This window comes from Colias eurytheme, chromosome 11 (assembly GCF_061535395.1).
Source record: "Colias eurytheme isolate Ceu_HAF_F1 chromosome 11, ilColEury1 Martin Lab GWU primary, whole genome shotgun sequence".
Lineage (NCBI taxonomy): Eukaryota > Metazoa > Arthropoda > Insecta > Lepidoptera > Pieridae > Colias > Colias eurytheme.
This window is the reverse complement of record NC_142990.1, coordinates 9,584,903-9,612,557: the sequence shown is the minus strand read 5'-3', so window position 1 is coordinate 9,612,557 and position 27,655 is coordinate 9,584,903. Positions and strand designations below refer to the sequence as shown.

Here is a 27,655-nt window from a genome sequence, read left to right as displayed (position 1 = left end):
TTATAGGTTTTTAGAATTTCAAAGTTGATCTAATAATAGATTGGAAAATCTATTCATTAGAAGCGATAAAATCTTTAGTTTTTATAATCTTTTTTGGTTAATGGAAAATATTTTAATAGACCTATTTTATTTTATACCCATTAAGGTATATTAATTATTTTAACCCTCTACTACCTGACCCTAATTTCTTATACGTAACTAACTACTTGGAGTCTCTCAGACTCCCATACTTTGAACTCTTAATAAACAAAAACTATTATAAATGAAAATAAATTAAAAGAAACATGTTATAGCTTGAACACTTCTTTATTTCTTAAAAGTAAAAAAAAAAACATATAACCTTATGGCTTATACTTAAAAACTACACTTTTTTTAAAGTAAGCAAAATTTTTAAAAAATTTTTACACTTTTAATAAATGAGATCTTTAAAAAAACTAACAAAAATTAGGAACTCTCTTCATAAATTGTTTAAAGTTAAGTAACTAATCAACATAATGTGACACAAATTTTTGGCAAAAAAGATTTTTTTTTATAAAATTGCAAGGCTCAAACTTTACAATTTTTCCCGGCACATTGAGCACGCCGTGTAGGAGCACTGCAGGCATGTAGGCTTCTTATATATGAAACACAAGTACTGCGTCTTAAGTTTTTTTTTTCGTGTCACATGTGAAGTAGTACTTGCGTATTGCCAATTTTTCAGGTGCTTCATAACTACATCCTGCATCTGCATCTCTGTATCAGATGCAGAATCACAGGGAAGAACACAATTTTCTTCAATATCTTCCTCGTGTCCACTGCACAGTTCATCAAAACATTCTTCTTCGTTCGAGGAAAGGTCCTCCTCCAACCAACGATCAATATTTTTATCATTCGAGGTCATTTTGAACTAAAACAGAAAAAAAAAGTTTCATGAAATAGTCACGTAACTACCTACCTGGAGTCTCTCAGACTCCACGACATAGTTTTTTACTCACCAAAACACAGCGCGCGCGCGTATGACCTCGACGAGTTCAGGGGCGGTACTGCAGGCAGAGGGGCGAAGGTACACGGACGCACACCGTTCAAATACATTTGCTTGTAAAGATATAGACAAAAATAAGACTGCTGGAGTCTGAGAGACTCCGGTCAGGTAGTTGAGGGTTAAGTATCTAAATTTATTTTTATATTCATTAATTAGGATAAATACTTGAAGAGTTTACCTAACCTAAATTTAGTGTCAGTAAATAAATTTTGGGTGAATTAAGGCTTGAAAGAAAGAAAGAAAGAAATAAAATTTATTTCTTCTATCGAAAGAAAATTTAATTTTGTTTCGATTTCAATAAACTGTATATTAAATCAATAAAGATACAAAATTCAAAGCTTTAGCCCAAGGACTATCAAATTATTAAAAATGAAATAAAATTATTAAATCGCGAAATAAATAAAGCGTTTTTGACCAGTACTTTTAGTCTACTTAATCACGTCTAAACTGCTTTAATAGATGCATTATATTGTATAGAATTTGGAAAAACTTATTGAAATTCTGTTTATTCACAAATCAGAATGAAATACTTACCCATTTTTAATAAATAAATCAATGAGTTCGATACAAAGATTTCTCATAAAATCGCATTAAAGGTAAGTTAAGTGGATTTATGAATATAATATTATAATTAAAAGATCTCTATCTATCTATCTTTAAATAAAATGTGCCTCATGTTTATTCGAGAAATTTAGCGTGTCGTAAAACGAATTTTCCTTAACAGTCCACAATAAAAGGTAAAAAGTGCGAAAACGACCTGATAATTTTGTTTTTACTATCGTGAAGTTCTTTTTTACGTCCATTAAAGAAGAAAGAGCGTTTATTTGATTGTCATTAAAAGGACCAATTATTTTATACAAGCAAGGGATTTGGCCTGTGACGATGTCTGTTTTTAAATTGTTTTTTCTCAAAATAATAAAAAAATACTTTCCTTATTTAATAATAATAAATGTTAAAAAAACCCCGGAGATAAGATATCAATATTCATGTGAAACGTACTGGGATGCTTTTATCTCAAGGTGAGTATTGCTTCCCGTGGGAAGTAAAAATTTTAAAATAATGAAAAAATCTTATTCTTCTCTTATTTCTGTATTTATATTCTTATCGAAATTTTATTCATTCTTATGAAGGTAGAAAATTATTTTCACAACAAAGTTATTTTCAATTCATACTTTTTCAACCCGGTTTAATTTGCTTTAAAAACTAGGGTAACTATAATAATATATACTAAGGAACAGTATCTGATAAATTTCGATGTAGAATTTGCTGATCTTTTTTTAAACATAAGGTAATTTTCATCGTTCAAATTTAAATATCGTAAATTGAATTCAACATTAATAGGGCGTAACAGATTTAACCGCATTTTTTATTAACTTTAATTTTCTTTATTTTTTCATTATTCAAGTACATTTATGTTAGTACTAGCTTTCCACCCGCAGCTTCGCCCGCGCAGTCAAAGAAAAACCCGCATAGTTCCCGTTCCCGTGGGATTTCCGGGATACAACCTATCCTATTTCCCGGGGTAAAAAGTAGCCTATGTACTCTCTTGGGTATCAAAATATCTCTATACCAAATTTCATGCAAATTGGTTCAGTAGTTAAGGCGTGATTGAGACAGACAGACAGAGTTACTTTCGCATTTATAATATTAGTATGGATTAACTCTTTGTCACATTTTCCTTCTAGAAATTCAAAAGTTGTGGTTTATCGGGAATTTCTTGAACATTTTGAGACAATTACTATTTAATTTTCACAGCTTTATATTGCAATGAGGAATTGTAATTACTTCTATATTAAAGAATATTTTTTTGATAGATATTCCCGTGTATTAAGTTTTAATAAATTTAAAAAATTACACGACTCATTTTTTTAAACGAAAACTTTAATAGTATTGAGCAATCGAAGGTCGAAGAAAATATTGTAGATTCATCGAAAGTATTTCACAAAATATGTTTTAATTTCTAATAGACTCTGACTCCTCATGACTGCGCATATGTTTTTTAGTAAAGTTAAAATTTTTCTAGAAAAATATGGATACAAATATCTTTCAGATTGAAAGCAAGATATTTTTTTCGTTATTTTTTCGAACAGTTGAAAAACGATTTACAATAATATCAATATTGTTCATACGTGCAAATTGAATTCGTATATTTCCTAGTTTTTTGGTTGTTTTTACATGGACCTATAAAATACGGGTACATTACCTAAGTACCCACATATTGGTACCTATAACTTCTTTTTATGCAAATGTAACACCGTCATTTTTATGCTTAGTACAATATTTTTATATTTATGTTTGTACATACATAACATTTGCTTCTTTAATTCTTTAAATCATATCGTAGCTATTTTATTTTTAGATGTTTTCCTCCTAATAGTCCTTCCTAAATTATTTCTGAGCTTTTATTAAAGCACACTGTTACGTTTAAAACCCGTGATCATTTCAAAACGGGTTCCCTTCAAATTTAAACATATACAGAAAGGTTTGTAAGAACCTCGGTACACCGGATGCCATGACCCATCCCTTACTCAGAAATGATCAAATATTTTTACATTCTCTTTGAAATACTTAAAAGGCAAACGAGTAGGCATAAAGGAATATATTTCCAGTATATTATTTACTTTGGGAAGATAAATATACGGTAGTCTAATTCATTTACGAAATGTAAGGAGCTTAATATTGTGTGTGCATACTTTAGATTTCTTTTTAGCAAGAACAAAGTGAAATATTAAAAAAAGTCAAATAATACATAATATTAAATGAATTTCCACTTTATAGAAATATTTATACTAATAATTTGGGTTTATTAAACACTAGCGACTCATCAACAAATTCAAAATGCTTTCTTCGAATAGAAAGTCTTGATTGTTATCAAAAACCATTGGGCTTTTGTGTAGGTATATACCTTTCGATAAAAGTTCATATTTTCAATAATCATACTTCTATTCTTTAACCTAAATTGGCCGTACAGTGTACACACATAATTATAATTCTATTTTCCACAATAAACACTAGAAACTTATTCATAACTAAAGTGCTTATAAATCAAAATAATTATATGAAGATTGGAGAAAACACTCCAATTATTCCAGAACAACTTTTATATACTTGTTGCTCCAAATGACGCTGTATTAAAAATGTACCAGCTCGGAGTTTTGAGCTAATTGGAGAAATGCTTTTAAAAACTTTCATTGAAATATCAACTTTAATTGACCATTGATAACTGACAGTTGAATGGAGTTACACTTTTTGTACTTATATTTTAAGTATCGCAGTTAATAAAAACCCTGAGAATATCCTGCTAATGTTATTAAAGTTCGGACGCTGGAACCAATGAAAGGATTAATGAAAAACATTTTATCTGGGTTTGTAGGCCACGGTTCATTCGAAAATAAAATTTGAAATGAATAAAATAACAATTAACATCGCAGTGTCTCATTTCAAACTGTTCTCTTCTTACCTAGCGTAATGTCTGTGAAAAGCTATTAAACAAATCTTGATTTTAATTACGAAGTATAGGAATATGTACCTACGAGTAGATGCAAATCTATATTTTCAGATAATTTATGAAAACTCATAACTCTATATTAACATTTATGTCTATAACTACTAACATCGAAATCTATTTAGTTAAAAATATAATATACTTGTGCCTTTATAAAAGCTTAGATAATGAGAAGGATACTATTATTTAATTAACCGCTTCTCAGTTTGCATTGTCATGTCAAAAAATAATATGCACATTCTCCCTTCAAACTCAATCACTACAATTGAAAAAACGATACATTCATTAAACACCTTTTCATAGTTAAATTATCATCAGAAATCTAACACATACATCAATTACATAATTAGTACGTTACATACATCATAGAATCTCGGTTTAATACTTGCAAATTACTAGCATATCTCCAGCCATGTCAGTATTGAAACAGGGCATAGCTTCAAGCGTTCATTATCCGAGATAAATCTGTGTGATAAACTATATAATCCGGTGTTGATATTCAAAGGAATTCATGGAAGTTCTCTAACTTCTTTAGTAAGTTGGAGGTTAGTTTATTGTCTAATCATTTTAATCACATGGAGATACGTTTATTTTTAAAGAATATCTTAACATCAGAAGTAAGTTTTTGGCACCTGTGCCGCAGCTTATTTACGTTTTTATGAGTGCCATCGTTCATAAAGTACTTGTAATGTGTGTTTTTATTGTTCCAAATAAACAATTTAGAATTTTTTTTAAGTATAAGCAAATTAAATATATTAAATAATGTTACGCGAATTAAAATAAATGCGGTCTATGTATTAATATTACGTTTCATACGATCGATCGATCAATAATTAGTAATATAATTTATAGGATTTTACTTTTGTTTAAAGTATGATAAAAAACATTATAAGTAATCATTGTTATTTTAACCTCTTAATAACCTCCAAACATTGTACGTATAATATAAATATAAATGCGATTAAATGAAAATAAACACATTTTTCATCTAGGTAAAGCTCTCATTTTTAATCTAATAATATTGTTGGAGTTATTTTCAAATTAAATCTTGGAGCCAAAAAAAATACTAGGTATTTTTTTAATCTCTTTTCTAAGCTCATGAAATACTTAGAAAAGAGATTAAGCTTGAACTTATTAAGCACTAGCGGTCCGCCCCGGCTTCGCCCGTGGTACATATTTACGTTTTCTCTACATAAGAACCATCCTCGTACTTCAAGGAATTATATAAAAAAAGAATTATCGAAATCGGTTCAGCCGTTCTCGAGTTATGCGCTTACCAACACATTTTGCGATTCATTTTTATATATAAGAAGATAAAACAATATACATGTAAATAACTAGTCGCGTGCTCCGGTTTTACCCCGATTGAAATTATTTTCGTAAAAGTGATCTATTTCATAACTGTTTCTCTTGGTAAAGACAACATCTCTATATAAATCAAAAATTATACTGGTAGATTAGATTCGATTTTCTTGGTACGATTTAATTCAAAACCAACCTAACTGCGAACGACCAACTTCGAAAGATTCCTTCGGCATTACCAAAGCTTCATCTTTACCAAGTTACATAGCTTATTTTTATCCAGTCGGTCGAAGCCAGGACAAAATAGTATAACATACATGATAGACATATAAAACTTACATCCACATCAATCCCAGGCTGTGCGAATATCCTGGTAAAAGGATACTCCTTGGGCAAATAGCTGAAGAACTCCTGCCTGCCTCGGTACCATTTCACACTGTAAAGGGTCTCGTTCCCTTCTAGAGCCCATTTGCAGCCGAGCAGGACTGTGTCACCAAGCTTGACAGCTGACGGTGCGATCATTTGCACATCCCGTAATGCTATGGTATCTGTAACAAAGACATGCTCAGTTAGTTTCGATGATAATTAAGTGATGTTTGGGATAAAATATACTTTGAGTAGTTTTATGTGGTCTGTTATTTTACATGATTTACATAATTGTTAGAAATTAAATGATAGAGTTATGATAATATATAGACCTAATTTTGGCAATTCTAAATTTTCGCCAATATAAGTATGGTTGATAGTATCTGATTAACAACAATACAAGTGGTTAGTAAACTAATCGCATATAGAGATAAAACCCCACCATCAAAAGCTCTACAACAAACACACCCTCTTTAAATAACCATAAGACCCTAAGTAGCGCAAACAACATAATCTAATAAAGAAAAAGAAAGCACAAAATAAGCGACACTGAATTCACGTAATTCTCCCTTATTTAGCGAACGGCAACAAAACTCTGCAAGCCAGCAATCAATTTCCCAGTGTTGCCCACATTACAGCGGCATTTGTCCGAAAACCGTATTTTTCTTTTACCGCCATCAGCCGACGTATATTAACACGAAACCGCGCCCAACTGACAGCGGTGTAATATTTTATTCATTCTAAATTAATCATTCCTTTTTTCGCATTGTCCGCTTAATTTAGCGATTATTTAATTTTGACTGGAATGAATAATTCGCATAATTCGATTGTTAGCTTCTTTAATGGGAAATAAGACTAATACGTGAGTATTTCGATATCATTGTTTTGAATCGTCTTGAAGGCTCTAATCGTAATATACCGGCACAATTCATAGCCAATACATTTTTATAATCTACGATAGTATTAGACTTAGGGCCGATTTTTCAATGCTTGGTTAAAACTTATCCGTCCAATAAAGTATTACACGATAATATTAAAATGTCACGTAAATTGTCAAATACGGGCAATTAGAATACGTTTTTAAAATGGTAGTTTTATACATTATTCGACGAATAAGTTTTAACCAAGGATTGAAAAATCAGCCCTTAGTGAAGTAGAGTAGGCTATTAGGGTGCACTCACACACATCAGTCACCGTCACGGCACGTCACCGGACAGGATTAAAAAAAATATGTATCAATAGATCTAGTATGACTCTGTTCCCACACGACAGTCGCCGGCACGAAATCTATCAGTGACGTCACCGGTCAGGCACGTCAAATAATCTTTCCATACATGTATCATACTTTTATCCCCACTCACCCGGTGCCGTCACGTCTCAGTTCAGTCAGCGTCGTGCTACCGTCAATAATTGCTACATGTTCTCTAGCGTGACACACGTCTAATCACTGACTAACCTGATGTATGTGTTCAATGATTCAGTCAAACCGGCGACGTGACTGACGGACAACATGACGGTGACTGGTGTTTGTGGATACGTACACAAACCGTCACCGATCAGTCATCGGTGACTTGACGGTGACTGATGTGTGTGAGTGCACCCTTATAGTTATCTATCATAAAAAAAAATATACAAAAACGAAAACGCGTATTTTCCTTAGAATTTTTGATACATCATTCCTGTTATAATTATTTTATTAAATTTATTGATTTAATCACTACATTATATTTAAGATCCGCTACTATTCAGACGTAACTCTTTGCTCACGACTACACGAAGCAAACAATTAAGTTACACCAAGCGTCGGCCAGTGTAATGTGATTACAATCCAACAACTTATATATGTAATTATACTAGCTTATTATATTGCATAGTAATTTTGTATGCAATTCAATTTACGGGTGACAAGTGACTATCAAAATTGATATCAATTAGCAGATGACGTAGAATATTTGAAGAAATTAAGGAACATTATTCAATTCATAGTAAATTTTAATCTTAATCACCCATCATAATATAATATTAGAAATAAAAGCTCTCCACTACGTTTGCAGGTGTGTCTTTTTGAAATATAGCTCTATTACGCAACACCATGGATTTTCAGCGCTAAAAAATATCTTATTCATTATTAAAATAAGTATATTATACTGTTGTTGGATTTATAGTCAATATAACAAAAAAAACCTGGAACACCAAAGGAATATTGCACGCCTCATAAGCGAAGCGTTGAGGTGGGTACTACTGTCACTTCGCGCAAAACATCTGATTTTTCAAACTTAAAATGTTTTTATGTATCATACATTGCACTTGTAAGATAATACATACACACACATATTAAGAAAAAACACTATTTTTAACGTTCATGATATTTTTGATATCATTTTTGTTATTTAAACTAGTTAAAAAACAGTTTAAAAAAGTTCTGTCTTGGACGTCCGTGTGTCTGTATGTGCGGATCCTTTTTCTTGTTAACACGATAGCGACCGAAATACTTTACTAATCGAGTCTTTTTTTTTCTCTTACGCTTGAGTATGCTCAGGAATAGAACCCTTTCATTTTTCAGGGTCTGATTCGATGTGGTTTAATTGTTATTAAATAAACAAAAATAATAATCAATAAATATTTATTAAAAAAAAATTATGAGGCGTGCACTTTTGGATTTTCCAAATTATTTATCAATATTCTCACTAAAAATCGTCACATAAACTGTACAAACAAATAAATTACTACAGCACAACACTAATCGAAAATTTAAACAACAATTGGTTGATTGTATGGCATTTAAAGCATAAATATTGTATTGTCCAATATAATAATTAACATTAAATCGTGTATAATTGGCTAAGTGTTCGACTGTTATAAATTAAACGATCTGTTCAGTGAGCTTGAACAAACTATCATTTGTGAATTAAATTGGCGATAAAATTTCTAATGGTATTTTAAACGACTTCATAAAAGGCGTCTCTACGTTTCGATGTATGTATTAGTTTTACTTTTTGATTGACTTATTAGTTGTATTTGGTTTTGGTGTAAGCAGGCGAACAGGCGTAGAGCATTCTTTCGTTATTCTTATTGCATTCGCAAAGATTCTATGCAAAGTTCTTATCGTACTCGTATTCGTGTTATTTAATATAACACGAATACGAGTTTTACACTAATAGATCACAAAAGAATGCTCTTGCTCTTGCTCTAGCTTTACGTTTGATTGATGTAAATGCACCGTAACACTTTTGACATCGTACATTATTTTTATCTTAGCTGACCTGTTAGACCGGGAGATATTGACACAAAATTTCGAGTCATTTGTAACAGGATGGCGGTTCTACAGGGTTTGACTTTCGCTATTTTTCCGACGAGTTCGACTAACGCCCACGCGACTAAGCCGCCGGTACCAGCGTTCACACCATCATTTTTCTTTTTGTCATTGCGTACTAAGACCCCTGTAGAACCGCCATCCTATTACAAATGACTCGAAATTTTGTGTCAATATCTCCCGGTCTATGTAAACTATAATTATGAAACATAACCAGAAGTCGTAAAACTGACTACAAATACTGTTATTCTTTTAAAATAAATTCGTAATATCCAATCTGTATTACAAACAAATAATTCTGTAGACTTATATGAAAAATCTCTCAAAGGCCCGAAAGCGACAGGCAACACTCGTACAAAAAGTTTACCGTTTACCAACAGCGATTGTGTATAAAGTTTTGCGTTTCAATTTCAGTCAAAATATAAGAAATGATAGTTAAGTTTAATTTTTATTCAATATAGGGTTATCAAAGATGTTACATTACTTTATAACATTTATTTTAATCGAAATTATTTAATACCTAGCTGTTTTCCCCGGTTTGGCCTGGTAGAGTTTTTTTCGATTGTTACTTTAATATTTTTTACATTAATTATTATCCTTTCCACGTACAGAGAGTATGTTTCAGGGCCCTTTAAATTGATTAACTCATAAGCTCTCTTTAGCACGGCTCTGATTTATGAGTAGGTATGAGCTTTATAAGTGGCTCTACCTTTATTTCATACAATTTTGACACACAAACCGCATGGCATAAAACAAAAAAAACTATAATTCAATTCAAAAGAAGACTGGCACAGAACAAAAAAAACATAAATCATAAATTTATAAAGAATAGAAAAAATTCGATCACGAGGCGGGACTTGAACCCGCATCCTTCGCGCCATTCCGGGGCGGATGCCTGACCAACTCAGCCACTCGTGACCCGCCCGAGCAATCGAATTTATTCTATTCTTTCAGTTTTATGTGTCTGAAGGGACACACCGCGCGCCATCTATTGAGATGATTAACAACCATTTCAACCAATATGAAGCACTTTTCAGTGAATACAATATTGTAACGATGGAACACGACCTTTTTTTGTTGTCCGCCCCGGAATGGCGCGAAGGATGCGGGTTCAAGTCCCGCCTCGTGATCGAATTTTTTCTATTCTTTATAAATTTATATTTATAAAGCATTTGAATGCCATAAAACCAAAAATATAAATTCAACAAACATAAATCAGTTCAAAAGGAGACTGTAACACAACGATATATTTTATCTGTGGCACAGAATAAAAAATCTGTATCCATGACCGTGCATTTTAGCCGCTGGCAACATCGATCAAGCCAATTGACAGCGTGCATCCGATCCGAAGCGTAATATTTCGTGGCCGAGACCGCCAGCGGATATTAATATTAAAAAACGTAACTTGACGACATTTAATAGCCTTGATTTTTCATAAAAAATAGTAAGCGCTTTATTTAATATGATACTTTTAAACGCTGTCACGCTGATGTCCCGTTATTAAATTTGTCGGATGGTTTGTTTTTTTATTTTGGTAAAACGCATAAGCACTATGCTTTGGATGTGGTATTTAGTGAACAAGATATGTATTCTATAAGTGTTAACTTCTAACAAAACACTGTCGTGTGTAAAAAGATTGCAATTTGATGTGTTTAAGACGACGGAAAAAGTAAGCGAAGTAATTTCCTTCAAGCATTACAGATCAAGAATACAAACAAACAAATCTTACATTCACTTCCATAATCCATATAGGCATTGGATTTAATAAGAAAATCTTTCTTATTATTTTAGATGTTACCGAAAACATGAAAGTATTTATTAATACCCAATCATTATACTCATGTAATTTTTCCTCTATAGGTATATAATTCCACTTTCGCAATTATAGCTAAAAGGTAGCCAATTCATTAGCAGCCAATTACAAATTACGACTAAAGTGCAACCAACAGGTCCGCCCGAAAAAAGAAAACCCGCCTCATTTGATCATATTGGAGCTGATCCGATTTGCGAATGAAAAGTTAATGGAACGAGTGGACCATTAGTCCGCTGCCAAATAAATCAGCAATGTAACAGAATTCGTAGGTATCAAATCAAGCGCTGCGGCGTCCATTACCGAAATGGACCCGCGCTCCAATACGAAACCAATTATGTCTTCTATAAATTTCCTCTGTCCTCATGTAGGACGCAAGCTGAATACACAATGCCAGCTTTTGTCCTGGGGTTTGTAGCGTTTGATTCTTGTGGCTGGCTGCCAATGCGGCTTTAAAATGATTATTAGAAATACTATTTTGTTTTTATTATTTTAGATGTATTTAAAAGTTAACGTTGTATTTAAAAGTACTTCCGTTATTCTGTTTTAGCAACATAATATTATATGTGTCGTCGCTGGAAATGGTCTAGCATGTTTAATATTTTCACGTAGTCAAGCGATTGAATCTTGTAGTGGTTGCTAGTTATTTTCAATTAAATTAGTGTTTAGTGTACGTTATTATTAACTTCTCAAATTCATTAATTGTCGGTATAGATACAATATAACATTACATAACAATAACATGTAGACTGTAGAGCAATACAACATATTATCACAATTAATTTAAAACCTACGGAACCATATTTAGCACCTAAATACATCGCTCATCGCTTCCCCACATCCCCTAAATCCAACTGAAACAATGTCTGAAACAATTAATATTCAAGCATTGTTAATCTTTAACTAGACCAAATTGGCATTCCCATAGAGAGGGGCAATCAAAAGCACGAACGTACTGGATATCTGCCACTGGAATCAAAATGCCCTGTCAAACGTTGGCGCCTAAAACCACAACACTGGCAGCGCTCAAACCGTAACGTCAGCAAATAAAACCGGTATTAATAGCGCTTTACAGTGAGGTATTTCTCACTGTGTTGCAATTATTTTATTAGATATTTTACTTGTTGCTGTTTCGTTATGTGATATAAGTAAGTAATATTTGTTATAAAATCAACATAAGAAACGTATTTACAAAAGTATTATCATTCAGTAATTCATTCATGCATAGAAAAATAATTTTGAGTCAATTCAATAAAAATAAATTGCTCGAATTGAGTAAATGATCCATTATATTTCTCTACAAAAGAATTTAATTCTCGAAAGTGTAGATATATTAAAAATTAATTCCACATAACAATCTCCATTCAAATAAATTCTCATAAAATAAAAGATAATAAAATGAATAAGTAATTGTATGCTGACTGTACCTAACAGAACGTTAAAACAACCTCTCACTTCCCAGAGCGTTAAAAATTCAAAGAAAATTAAAAGCTTCGTGAAATGAAAGAGGATTCTATAGATCATGTTTTACTGGTGTACATTTGGCGGTATATTACCACGTTTATATGAGAAACGTGCGAATTTAAATTAGTTAAAACATGGTTGTAGCGTAATCGTCCTTTCTTTGTACATCTTATATTGTTGGAATTACATTGTAAGGAGTATAAATGTGCGTATATTTATTAGTTTTAATTACTCATTAGACTTTTGTAATACATTTATACAATATCAATTATAGGCCGCATCTGATATGACTTATCTATGTGTTTCACCCGTGATAGGTACATAAATAGCCTACAGCCTTCAGGGATCATGTACATATCCAACAGTGAAAGAAATTCAAAATACAGCTCAAAAGATTAGTCCGTTCAAACAAACGATTTCTTCAGCTTTATATTGACAGTATAGATATTATGTCGCAGGCAATTTCTATGATTTCTCAGTTAGTTTACGCTTATGCAAATGCATATGTCGCAGGCAATTTATATCATTTCTCGGTTGGTACGCTTATACAAAAGCTCAAATAAATGTTTTACAATACTTCAGGCCCGTAGGTTAGCAAACCCGTATTAATTCCATTCATAAGACTACATTTCACTTATCATAATATGATAATATATCATCTCGCTCGCAGACCAATAGGAGCGGAGCACTGCGGGTAAAACCGCGGAGCACAGCTAGTAGTTTTATAAGATCGATCAAAACTTAACAGGGCACCAAATATTTCCTACACACCGCATATTGTATGCGCTATTATATAAAAATCCATAGATTTACAAAGGAAGCGGTATTTTTTATCCACATTGATCCGGGTCGCCGTTAACCAGCTGCGGAGTCGAGATAGCAACATGTAGCTTTTTGTTAAGCGAGCTAATACTTTGAAGTATGGCTATAATATTGACTTGGGCCCGATTTACTGGGCTTATATTGTAACTATTTTTTATCATAGTCTTGCTGGAATTTGAATCACTTTGTTCCCAAATCTAAAGGGAACGTGGAACATCATGTTGTACAAATATGAAGTTGATATTTAATTTATGTGTAATTTGAAAGGTGTACAAATATAGCGCAGACATTTCTAGGTAACAGATATTACAAACAACAAAGTTAAAACTTTACCTTTTCCTAGAAATATGTAAAGTTCTTTAATAATAAGCCGTTTATCTGCTTGCTAACACGTACATCACGATTATTTTCATTGTGTTTTGTTCATAACTGTACGAAGAATTTCAGAGATATTCACAAAGAGGTCTAGGTACTCTATTTCATGGTCTTTTTACGTTCCTATATTTTACTTTACCGCCTCTACCATATTTTTAACACACTTTTATTTCCTTCATCTGAGTGTTGAGTCGCTTACATACGACTCCTTTATACTCGATTTTGACCCACAGAAACAGATTTAATTCAATTTTTGTACAATGATTTTATGAGTTTAATCATGTTTTTTCGTTCTTCGCCACGATGTGAAGATGAAATAGATATCTAAAGATAATTTTGTTTGCAACTTTTCTAGATAGATTATTTGACAGTACGTAAAACTTGAAGCTTACCGACTAAACATAGATATCTTCTGAATAAGAACGAAAACAAGCTATATAATGGAGGAAAATATATAATAATAATATGTAATACCAAAGGCACCAATAACAAGTAGGTACCTATTTCGATGGAATATTGAGGAAAACGATTACAAAGGAAAAGGTTGTTTGGGTCAAATGCAATGTTTTTTGATATTTAGGAGCTATTTAGTATAAAGAAATCATACGTTTTTACAAAGATAATATAAATACACATCATATACAATGTATAAAATTAATTTGAATATAAATAATACTCTTTAATTTTAATAACACAAGTCTTCTTGTTATATTTTATTGTTTGGTTATTATCACCAAAAACACCTAAAATGACCTCGATGAAACTTGTAATCTTGCACAGTGCACTATAATCGTAGTATTATTTTTCCTTATGAGTGAAGTTGATTTTTCGGATAAATTTTTAGTTCAATGTGAAATGTATTATTTTTGAAGCGTTTGAATGTAAATTAGTGTTTATGCTTTTAGTAAGGTTTCCATTAAATCCCTGTATAAATGAAAACAATTTGAGGGCTTCTGTCTATATAAACACTATTTCAATGTTAATAGGATTTATAAATTGAGTATCTTATATATAAAATTCTCGTCACAATGTTAGTCTGCATACTCCTCCGAAACGGGTGGACCGATTCTCATGAACTTTTCTGTGCATATCGGGTAAGTCTGAGAATCGGCCAACATCTATTTTTCATATGTACCACGGGCGAAGCCGGGGCGAACCGCTAGTAGACTATATTATTTCTTATAATATACGTTAGCTTTCCACCCGCGTGTTCGCACACGTGATTGAAGGAAATTCCCATGGGAATGATATATTACACCGCGGTAAAATGTAGCCTATATCACTCTCCAACCTCTTGACTATCTCCAGATACAAAATTCATTCCATAAAATCGCGCGGTTTCGACGTGAAAGAAGGACAAACAAACACTTTCGCATTTATAATGTTAGTACAGATTCTTCTATGAATATCGGCACAGCCATTTACACGTTTCTATTTGTTCAAACTTGCAAATATATCATTCTTTGATACGATCAAAAATTCACAAGCGAACTGTTGGGATATAAATCGAAGGAATATGTATTACAAAGGTTTTGGCGTTTCGCCAAGTCAACTGTACCATCGTCAGATAATAAGGCAATTGTCGTAATACTGCGCAGTTAGCGTATCAACAATAATATCAATTTATATAAAGATTAATATATTTTATAATGGCAATAACTCAAAGGATAATTATCGTTATAAATTATTCCCGCTTTTGTTTTATGTTTTATTTTATAAGATCATAAAATGGGTACAGAGCGTTTTATTGTGATTGATTTTACGTGTTATGATTTTGGGTACCTAAATAAAGACTGCCTACGGTTTTAAAATTGTCCATTATTTTTATATATTACATTTGAATTATATCGATTTATAGAACAGTCGTAAATAGGTATAGGTATGTTTTAACTGTGAGTAAAGTAATATCGACATTTTCTTCGACTTAAAAAATCAAAACCAACAACAATATCATCATGATACAATATTTTACACTAGAGGGCTAATTCTGTAATGTTCATATCATTTTTAATAATAGAAGAAAACTTAGAAAATTAAATAGAAATAACACCTAATACCCAAACTACATGTTCTGACAAAACTACAAATAATAAAATAATAATAGTTAAAAAAAACTAAAAAACACGCTTTTAGTTCGGTTTTCTATAAAAAGCGTGCTTTTTATTTTTTTTAAACTATTATTTATTTTATCAAATTAGTGTATTGTCATCGGTCCTCAATAAATCTACAAAGTTTGAACGAAATCTGGCCGTTTAAAGTGGGTCAAAATCGCGCCCAAAGAAGTCGGTTACAAACATACAAACATACAGGTGAAGCTAATATAAAGCGTGTAAAAATATTCTACGCACAAAAGTAAGAACCGACATAATATCACTCATAATAAACACTAACAAAGTATAAAATATATTTAACCAATTTAATACCTCATGTAACAATAACGAGCATAATTATCATTTCAACATGTATCTTGTGGTCCTATTATAGTTAATTTACTTTGAAACATTATCTTTTAAATATTTTCTATTCGCAGATTACTCCATATATAGTTACCTTTTACCCCAAAGTGGACCTATTAAGAGATTTTTTAAACAATATTGTTTTGTAGAGCTCAGACGTAACGTTAATTCCAAGAAATATATCAAATGATTAAAACAGAATTAAAATATTTCCTTAGTTTCCCAGTAGGACATAATACATATATAGATATATTATGGCATTGTCATAGCAAGCTGAATCCATGTAACTTTAACGAACTGAATAAGTAGATCTTTTCAATAAAAGTAGCACCAAAATTCAAAACAAATTAAAACAATTATGAGAGTTTCTAACGATGCCTAATAATCAAGTTGCGATTAAATTATCAGTACAGCTCAAAATTAATTTAATATCAAATTATAAATTAAAACTCTACCCAATGGAAATATTTTCTCCTTAATAATGTTCCATACATGATACATAAAATTGTGAAAGAACAATTTGTGAAAAAATTTCCATTGATCAAATGAAGCCAACAAACACTTAGGATAAAACCAATAAAGATAAATTCTAATTCAATTTATATCGCCGCCGTTTCACCTCCACCATCTAAAGTCTAAATACAGTCGCGCAAAAATTCGACCTATCACTCGATCAGATTTCACAGTCAAAGCGACTGTACCTGTGATGAAAAATGAAAGAACACAATCAAATAATCTTCATCCTTGTGCAGTTCGTTTTTAAGTTGTTTTTTATTTGTATCATACTTTCAAAACTGTTCTATTGGGGTAACATGGAGCGAGTAAAACGTAATTGGTTTTACTTCGGTCAAGGCCTGTTTTAATTATAGTTTTATTCATTTAAATGTACTCAGTTAGATGTTCGAGGGTAGGGTTGATGATTGCGACATTTTGAGTGCCGTAAAAATGTTGTTTATTTAATTTCAAAAAGTTTTAGAGTAGGATCGGGAAATACTAACTAGGTCAATTTTAAAACAAATTATACTTTTGAAGCACTTTGTAGAAGAACAGGCTCTGGCATCTGGTTTATCAAAAATAGCTATTAATTTAATGAGGTAAAATTTAAGGCACATGAGTGTTTTCGTGTCATAAAATATATTTAAAATGCTTACATTTCTATTACCAACCATCGTTTGCTAACTGGAAAAGCTGAGTCTGGAGTGCTCTAGTCAACCCGAGCTTTTTTAATCCGTGTCCTTTAAACAAATACGCTCAACAACAACCTCCTTTGAAATTACACCGTGCTCAGTAAACACGTTTTAAATATCTACTCAGGGTCGGTTACCTGAATCGTTACTGCGACGGCTTCCAAACAAAGCACCATCACCACGCTTAGTTACAAAGAAGCTGATGTTTCGACATGTCGGTTTTCAAAACTCCTTTTTGTTCGAAGTCTCCCAGCCACAGACCCTTAGCATGTTTCAATGATGTACGCAGTAACGAGCGTCCCTCTAAAAGGGTACGCGGATCCACACAAGCACCGCAAAATATGTATATGCAAATCTAGAGTGTAACACCTCGGCATAAATGCTAAAATTGCATGCGATATTTTCGTCGCGTGTTCCACACTGGTCTAGTTGTAGTTTGAAAGGGCTCTCATTTGCAGACGTGACACGAACGAGGTTTGATGATTAGGGTTTTTCATGATTTTTTTTGGTTTATTTATATAGTTTTTCAATAGAATTAAAATTACTTGTTTTGAGAAGAACAAGACAGTTACAAATAACATCAGCATATTGCTGTAGAACAGCACAACAATAATAATTAATTAGACTTTTTCATATGAGTGGTAGTTTTATGAATCTCGTTTATTATTTAAACCATAATAATATAATCCCCCATTAGTACTAGAAAGAGTTACCAAATCATGGCAAATTATCCGAATTCCTACAATGAACACTGCCACTCAGCCGAATTTTTTCATAGCACCGCCGCGCCGCGAGGCGAGATGCTTGCCCCCCCCCCCCCTCTATCATCATACAAATCGATAGCTTTCAACAATTGCCCATTACGTAACGCAATTTGACAGGAACCAACACTTGACTCTAATCGTACCAGTAGTATCTTGTAAAACCATTTACATATTGTTCCAGCGATTTTATTCGCTGAATTGTTTTCTGTACAAACATGAAGCGACGATACCACAGGCTTTGAACCTCCTTTATTTGTTCTACGGTGATCCTAACCAAACCCGGGTGTCGGGATTTTAATAAAATAAACCTCGGTGTTAAAAATATAAATTGTTTATTGCGAAGCTCGAAAGATAATTATATAAAGGGACGGGAATTAATCGACTTTTATGAATTTCGTTTCGTCTATTTTAGAACAAATTATTTGGTAGCAATAGATTGAAATCAGAATCCAATGTCTTTGAGAAGTTATTAATTGCTGTTTGTATTGTAATAATATTAAAGGTTATATCATGTTTTACCAGAATTTCATAGAAAATGAGAAATAAATACAAATTTAAATGTCAAATCAAAAAGATTTTTACAAATTATTTAATATCCTCTTTTATACAAAAATGTGTGTAGGTATAAATTCTAAATACCAACATTCTCAGTTGTAGCTTATAAAAGGCGTAGCAAAAATCTTTAACAGAAATAACTTAACTGATTTATTTAATATTTTTCCATTATTGTATAAAATATTTTCAAAATAACATACTTGTAATAAAAGAAAAAACATAATAAGACAAAAACAACACTAACTACATAATATCGAACATATATTCTTTCCTAAACGATACGTAGAAAGGTCAGAATTAAAACAACATAAATTCTACGGAATCCGAACTCAATCTCAATATGAAAACAATATTTCGCAAACCAATTACGTAGATATATGACGGTTGGAAGTTGGAAAGGGCAGTGCGAATGCGGACAAAAAAGAAAGTTGATATTTAGTGACAGCAGTGTCTCTCCGGGGCCCCCTTTGTCCGCAAGCCTGAATACAGAGTTGACCAACATCCTAAATCTATTTATAACTGGATATGACGTGGGAATATTGTTTTGTTTTTTTTTGACGACTCTGGAAGCGGCAATGCCAATAAGTTAATGGCAATTTCTATAAGGTTTGAGGAAAATAAATTTCTTGAAAGCTTATTAAATTTTTCTCAAAATTTTTAGGGACTTTAATGGGATGTTGAACGTAATTAATTATTTGGATAACATTTTTTAGTGCAATTTGATATGAACAGAGGTGATTCTTAGAAACGTGTATACCGATATGCATGACCAGCAGCGTTTTGATATTTTTGTAATGAGTGTATAAGTTCTCTAATTTCAGTCCAGGAAAAAACGTAATTAATAATAATCAAACAAATATATAATATGTGGTGTAGAACTATTAATCTTCAAACAAACCACATGTGATAGATATAAATTATAGTAAAATATTAAATAAAAAGTAAAATCCCAAATTTTCAAATGATGTTCCACTAATGCCTTCTCTATCGGAAACCCAAAACTTCCACAAATCATTAGCATTTGATAAGCTTGATATCGATCTCTGTGGGACACGGGAAAGCCCACGGAAATGTATTTTGGATTCGTGTAGTTTTGTTATCATTCCCAATACTGAAGTCTCGATTACGTCATAGCCTGTGTTGTGAAGTAATAATTTTCTAACCGTGTACTTTACTAAGCAAATATGGTGCTTATTAAATAAAGTAAAGCTATTTCATCTGGATCAACTTCATCTTTGATTTTTATTCCACCCCAAAAATAAAGAAATATAAAAGTATGAAATCATTCATCAATATAACATTAACATTTATTCTCGCCAATTCATAAAATTTTTCATTATTACTACTACTGTTACGTTCAGTACTACTGTACCGACTATTGTCACGGGATGGTAGGACTGTAAATTAATATCGGTAGTTTAAACGCGGTAAATTACGACACTTATTAAATTTTTAATAAAATAATAAATACTTATAAAATTTTTAATCATTCCACTAGTATATACTCCATAAGAGTAAATGCTTTTGCTTGGTAATTGTTAAAATGTGTATTGACGATTGGAAAGTGCTTCTAAAAGAAGTCTAATTGAATAAATAAATGTTTGAGTTTGAGTATGCTTTCTTTAACAAATAGCACAGACCACACATTTAACGAGAAATAACAAGACCGAAAATTTGTATTAACACCAGGCGAGCCAATGTTCGTCGTCGAGTAAGCAATAATTGTCTATAGCACATGTTTACGAAGATACTTTCTGCAATACGTATTAGATCCTTCAATGAACATTTCTTCTACCGTAATTGGGTACAATTTTACGCTTTAGGGTTTCTACGAACTGTAGCGTACACTGACCTCACCTGAAGTTTCGGCAATTAAGTGCCTTTTCAATCTCTACTACTCTACCTATTACAACATTTAACTACGACCGTAACAGGAAGGTTTGAGGCAAAAAAAATGTATTGTTTCTTCACCGATCACTATCACGTGACTTACACGGACCGTCAACAATCGTCCATACACATACTTTGATACGATAGTAGTCATAGTACATACCTATCATGTTGTTTTCCGATCCTGACATGTTCCTATTACGATCATAGAAATAAATGATACGCTCTCATAGGTAGAGTCCCTACAGGCACTTAGTTGCTGAAGCTTCAGGTGAGGTCAGGTAAGTCCAGTTATCATTATAAACGGATTTATTAAGAAGTGTAACCTTTCAATCAGTCGACGATTTGAAACCGTTGCACGTTCCGGGAATTTAGTTTCCTGGTAGATGTTGCTGTTCTATTATTTTCATTAACAAGCCCGCGCGTGACTGAAATAAAGTGGCCTTTGACGGAGCTCTAGGTTTATGTCTAATTTTTCAAAAATTTAATGTTAAAATACATTGTACCTTTACTTCTACAGTCTCTTTTATTTAGAGCTTGAAATCATACGTTGATCTCTATAAGCGGGGAATATATAAGGTCTATGTGAAAGTAAAATATAAGTTTTGTAGTTTTAAGTATTTGGACTGTATATAGTTTATCCAAAGTTGAAAATTTGACGTAAAAACAAAATATTAAGGTAATTGAAGCTTTAGGATATATAAATAACACCAGAAATTGTCTTATAAAAATGAGAACAAAAAAGACGTGTGGCACTCGCGGACTGCCGCGGTAAAGCTATTGCATAGCATGCCTTCAAGCCATACCTCCGTGTCCGTCAGAGTGGGGAGCGTGAGGTTTTATTGTTACGGAATTTCTCAATTCGGTCCCTGCGCTCAAGGCCCGCGATAGAAGCTATGCAATAGCTTAAAAATTGATACCTACACACCTGTACGATTTCAATGGTATTAATAATTACATTTTATCAACACGGCAATACCCTTTTTCGAACTCATAGGTGGTACAACTAATATTTATCATTAATAGCTAAAAATATCCACAAATTACCACACATCTTAAAAACCAAACCAATCAGGCTAAACTCCGTTTAATATTCATTAAGTATAACATAAAAATTTAAAGCAGTAACCTTACCCTTCGACTCGTGAAACCCTCGTAAATCCCTCAGCAAAATAAAACTTGTTCCCATAATCTTTACAGCACTGGCCTAATAAACCTTCAGTAGGGCATTCCCACGCGAGCCATAGTCTCTTTTCGCGATCCGTATTACAAGCCACGAGCAATTTATATGGAAAACGACTTTAAATGTATCCAGTTAGACAAGATTACTATGCCTTCCTGACGGACTGGCGAAGGATCCTGTCCTGGGATTGGCGATTGGCACTTGCTTCCGTCAGCGCTGAGATTTACATATTACAAACTAGCGACCCTGAACTATCGGGATGTGTTGGATACATTTACTTTATTTGAAGGATACACGCAATTTATACTGTATATTGTGCTTTAGTACGATGCGAATGTAACTTTGGTTCTTTATCTGTTATGTTTGTTACGTTTACAACAACTTTGATTTGAAGATTGATGGAACATTTGGCTCAAAATTCAATTATGTAACAGATAAGAATAGAGTTTTGTAACGCTTTTGAAACGAAGATAATGTAGTTAACAGCTTGTATTATAATATGCTTATTTTTTTATTTGAGAGATATAGAACAAATACAAATAGTTATATAATATTCAGGCCTAAGTATAGCAAGCAGACGTACAAGTATTTTTTACGCATTTTAATTGAAGCGAATTAGCTCTTTACCGTAACTAAAGCCGGAACACAAATATGGTTTCTAGCTAGAGTTGTCTAATATAATCGAAAGCGTTCTGCAATTGTCACATATTGCAGTAATAGCAACAAACGAGAGCAAATTTCCCGCAATTCTGTTCTCCACGATTGCGATACTATCGTTACTTTGAATTGGACTCTATTGGAACGAAATACAGCTTCGTTTTAATTGATTAAGATTTGTATTTGGTATTTTTGTGAAGGTAATGATTGTAAGTACTGATATGATGTGTACTTATCTAATACGAAAACTTTAATGATATATTAAAGTTGTTATGAAATAAAGTAAGATCATATTTCTAATTTATTGTAAGTAATAATTCAAGTTCTTAGATCAAATAATATTATAGCATTGTTTTATATACATAATATAATGTACAAGGTGTTTAAAAATATACGAATGAAAAAATGTGAAAAAGATAATTTAAGTGGTTTGTGTTACATTGAATAATAATTACATTTAAATAATACCCAATCTACCAGCAGATAACCTTAATAACTTTAATAATTAACCATGTCACACTCTGAACAATCACACGCAAATTGCTCCATAATTGAATAAGCAGAATCACATCAAACTACAGTAATAAAATTTAGCAAGAAGCTTGGAATCATGAAGCTGCAAATACAACGTGAAGTCTAAAGGAAAATATAGCTTAATGAAGTAGACTCATCCAATCCTGGAGACGGAACCAATTTCCAACCTCATTCATCACTAGAAGATCTTCTGATAACAGCGGATTCTGTATACCATATTAAAAAGTCTGCGTTGAAATTGTTGTTCTTAGGGGATGCAATTATTCTGAATAAAGAAAATTATAGACTTGAACTGAGTGAGTAAAGTTTAATAAAACTATTGGTGTATTTTATTTTTGTGGTTTATATCAGATGTGAAATTACCGCTACGAAATATAGAGTTCCTGCGTTCAGATTTAAGCGTAATACTTGAAAAAGACTTACGATTTAATGGATTTTTCATATAACATTTAAACACACAAAAATTAATGTAAGACGTAAGAAAATAACAGGATAATTAATAATAATAATTAAAAATTGTATTCGAACTATAAACCTGCCGCTGTTACTGTCCATACTTCATACTCTTCATTTTCAGTTTATATGTTCAATGTCCAGGCATAACAAGAAGACAGTGCAAGAATTAAGTTAAGCTGTTGTAACACCGTCCACACTTCTTGCCTGCAACTGGCTTGTACAATCTAAACGTTAAGACAGCTCGAATGTAGTGCGACATAAAGCCTCAAACACGTCCTTAACTTCCTTTATCCAAACCAACCTACATTCTACTCGATTCCCCATTCATCCGTTAAGACGCTTTAGCATAACCAATAATGCAATTCAAATTGATGACACTGTATTCAAACATTTATCTAGGCAATTAATTGATAGTGGATATTAGCTCTGTCAATGATAGCCATTACTGTATTGATAGTGGGAAACCCATAGTCCATTTGCGTTGATCTATAACATTAGTAAGCTTGATGTTAATGTTGCCGTGATTACAAATCGCTCGTGTAGATTACGTGGCAATCGGATTATGTTTAGTTAAGCCCAGTTTTATTACCGGGCGAAACATTACCGGCTATTGCTTCCTGTGTTTGATATGCGGAAGTTTATACTCGTATTTGGATTCTGTAAGGATTATATTATACCTGAAAAAATAAATAAATAAATGTTTAGCAATATATTTTGTGAGTACATAATAAAAGCACTTCATACTATTTTACAGTTACAATTACCATATTATTATTGACACTAGATTTTTTTTAAATGTACTTTCTGCATAAGAATGACTGTGGCAGATATTCGCTTATAGAGATAATGTATCACGGTATTATTCGCTATTGCAGTGAGGTGAGAGATAATATGCCCTTATCAAAATTCAAATCTAAAGCATACGCAATATATTATTCCAGCGCTAGGTACTTAAATATAAATCCGCATATCGACACTCCAACGACGTCTATAAAAGAATTAAATTAAATACTCTCTCGGGAAATTTGACTTTCCAGTTTCTACAGTATTATTTGATTATTCTATTGCGTTTTCAAATAAATGGCGGACAATTTTTGTAAGACAAAGAAAAATAACGCTATTTATAACCAGTGTCTTGGGATAAAAAAATATAAAAAGGTTGCGTTGACAATCTCTGAAAAGGTAGAAAATTAGTTGAAATAATGGGATCTCTAAAAGGTTTGTTTTGAAAATAAAGCGCGTTATTATCTATTAAAGAATTATATGTCGATAGAAAATATATACTTTAGATTCTTCATTGATAATACACACGTAAAGCACTGAAAATAAATGTTATTTTTAAAGCGAACACTTATAAATCGTATATCCTTCATAAAGAGGCATTTGAAGAACGATAGTTAAATTTAAAGATGAGAAAACATATTGTATTATACATTTATCTTAAATATCCTTAAATCGGTGCATACACAATAACCGTTTCAGTCAGTAATTCTACAATCTTCATAAGTACAATATCAGCCTTCTAAACCTGCTAAATTGAGATTACCAAGTGTGTAGCCGCTAAAAGTTACCCTAATAATGAACTGTGATTTTGCAAATTACAAACAGATAATGACACAAAAACCTTCTAAAATCTACCCAATTTAGTAACTCCCACTGTAAGGACTTCCCTACTTCGTAAAGTGGAATAATTTAACAACTCAGTTGCAGCTTAATTAGCGCTGATCTGCATAAATATTATAGTAAGTAAGAGGGAATTTTACTAATTATTCTGGATAATGAAACAAAAGAAGTTAGTAATTGAGTTCAAAATCGTCTTAATGCTTTTACATTGGTCATTAAAGTGCATTCAATCAAATCTGTACTAATATTATAAAGCTGAAGATTTTGTTTGTTTGTTTGTTTGTTCGCGCTAATCTCGGTAACTATTGGTCGGATTTGAAAAATTATTTTGGTGTTAGATAAGCCCATTTATCGAGGAAGGCCATATCATCACGCTAAGACCAACAGGAGCGGAGCAATGCGGGTGAAACCGCGGGGAACAGCTAGTATACCATACAGCAGCTACTAGACGCCAATATCAATTTCATAAAATGTTTAACATAACAAAGGCAAAGAAAAATACTTTCTAGCACTTTAAAGAACATAATGCGATTAATAAAATTGTGTATAAACGAAATTGCAGAAGCGACAACAAAATTCCAACTCGGGACATAAAATTATCCAGCAGCAAACCTTATTTCGGTTGTTTTCTTTTCCAAGGGATTTCTTAAGGGATTGAGGACTGCGTTATTAATATTCCAAGAGCGCTGTGATCGTCCGATAGACTATTATCGGCGATGGCACTTTTAGCCTGAATCCAAAGCGAAAATGTTTTCCCAAACCTCGAAATTATTTGGACAGATATGTACCCTGATTCTTGGATGCTTACCGCATTATAAGCAGCACTGGAAGCAGAGGCCGGAATTGTTTTAAATATTTACAGTGTCATACGTTTGGGAATTTGCAGGACAATAATCTTATTTAGTATGTTTTGACTCGATGATTTTGTAGATTGGATTGGAAGTAGAGCGAATCTTTAATCACATATTAAAGATGACCACATGCATTGCTTTTTTATTGCTTAAGCAGGCACACGAGCTGGCGGGTCACCTGATGGAAAGTGATGCGCGCCGCCAATAAGAATTCGCGATGTTAGGGCCACCGCGAATGTGTTGCCGGCCTTTGAGGTATAAATACAGTAGGTATATAGTACTAAACTATTCATTTCTTTTTATATTTGTGATAAAATACAGTTACAATCGAGAATTATCAAAGGAAACAATGAAGGCTGACTAAAATTTATTGAAGCGTTTAGCTTGAGTACCTATAAATCTATAAATCTCTACGCCTCAAGAATTAACTGTGTTAAATTTTCTATAATGTGAATAACTATACAAAATTAGCATGAATAGTGTTTATTAATATGGAAAAATGAATATGATATAATGTATTGTATAAATGTATACAAATCTGTAATTCAAATCTAGTACTACGCTCGAAAAATATAACAAAGTCTGACTCAATAGAATAACTAACCGCTACGCCAATTATTTCGTCTACAAAGCACATGTTCATTTCATGAATAATCAATCAATGAAGTTTTTATAAGAAATATAAGCATATAAATAACCTTATTCGTCTAACTTTCTTTCGGTTTGGGTACTATAGAGTTTTACACAAAGATTTTATAAGCTCTCTTGAAAAAATATTAGCGTGTCCTTAAGTCTGTTTATAGCATAAACATAATCATTTATTATTCAGGTAATTTTTAATATGTATCTATCATTGTATTTTGGGGTAAAACGATATCTCATTTGTATTACGACGAATTGACCACTGGAACATTTGTTACTTTTTCATAAATTATTACAAATAGTTATAAGAAATGACTCAAACCCCATTGAATGATACAAAAACAACGGGACCTTTATCGATAAATCATACTCCTAAAATAACATTTATTTATATAACGCTGTCTTAAGAAACGTCCTATATTGATTACTGTTATTCAATAGTTCCTTTTGGGTCAGTGCCAATGTTAGTAATAAATATGGATGGTTTCTGAAGCCATTTAATTTCCATCATTAGGCTAACGTTACTTGGTGCAGTGGTTGACGCGTAGAACCGAGAGGTCCTGGGTTCGATTCCCGGTGGAGATTAAGAAAAAAATTTTCTCGGTATGGCAGGGAAAGACAGCTGATCACCTACTTGTCTCTAAAGAATATCGATTAGTGAAACAGATGTATGCGTTCCACTATGATATGAGTTCCACTTTATTCCTGGTGGAATAATAAATTAATTGTATGAATAATTAGTCCTTTGTATACCTAATTGTAATAATAATCTGCTAGAATTCTCATAATGATATCTAAATTAATCGCTAATCGCAGGAACTACTAGTCCGTTTTGAAAAAGAATTTCGTTGTTAGATATCGATTATCGAGGAAGGTAGG

At 32.3% G+C, this 27,655-nt stretch overlaps 1 protein-coding gene across 1 annotated transcript in view; it reads right to left on the bottom strand.

Moving 5' to 3' along the window:
* Positions 1 to 27,655, bottom strand: part of LOC149904800 (uncharacterized) — a 202,577-nt gene that overhangs the window by 155,599 nt on the left and 19,323 nt on the right. The window contains exon 2 of the mRNA XM_090107233.1: positions 6,168 to 6,376. Within this exon, the coding sequence (XP_089963359.1) occupies positions 6,168 to 6,376 (209 nt within the window). The remainder of the gene's footprint in view (positions 1 to 6,167; positions 6,377 to 27,655) is intronic.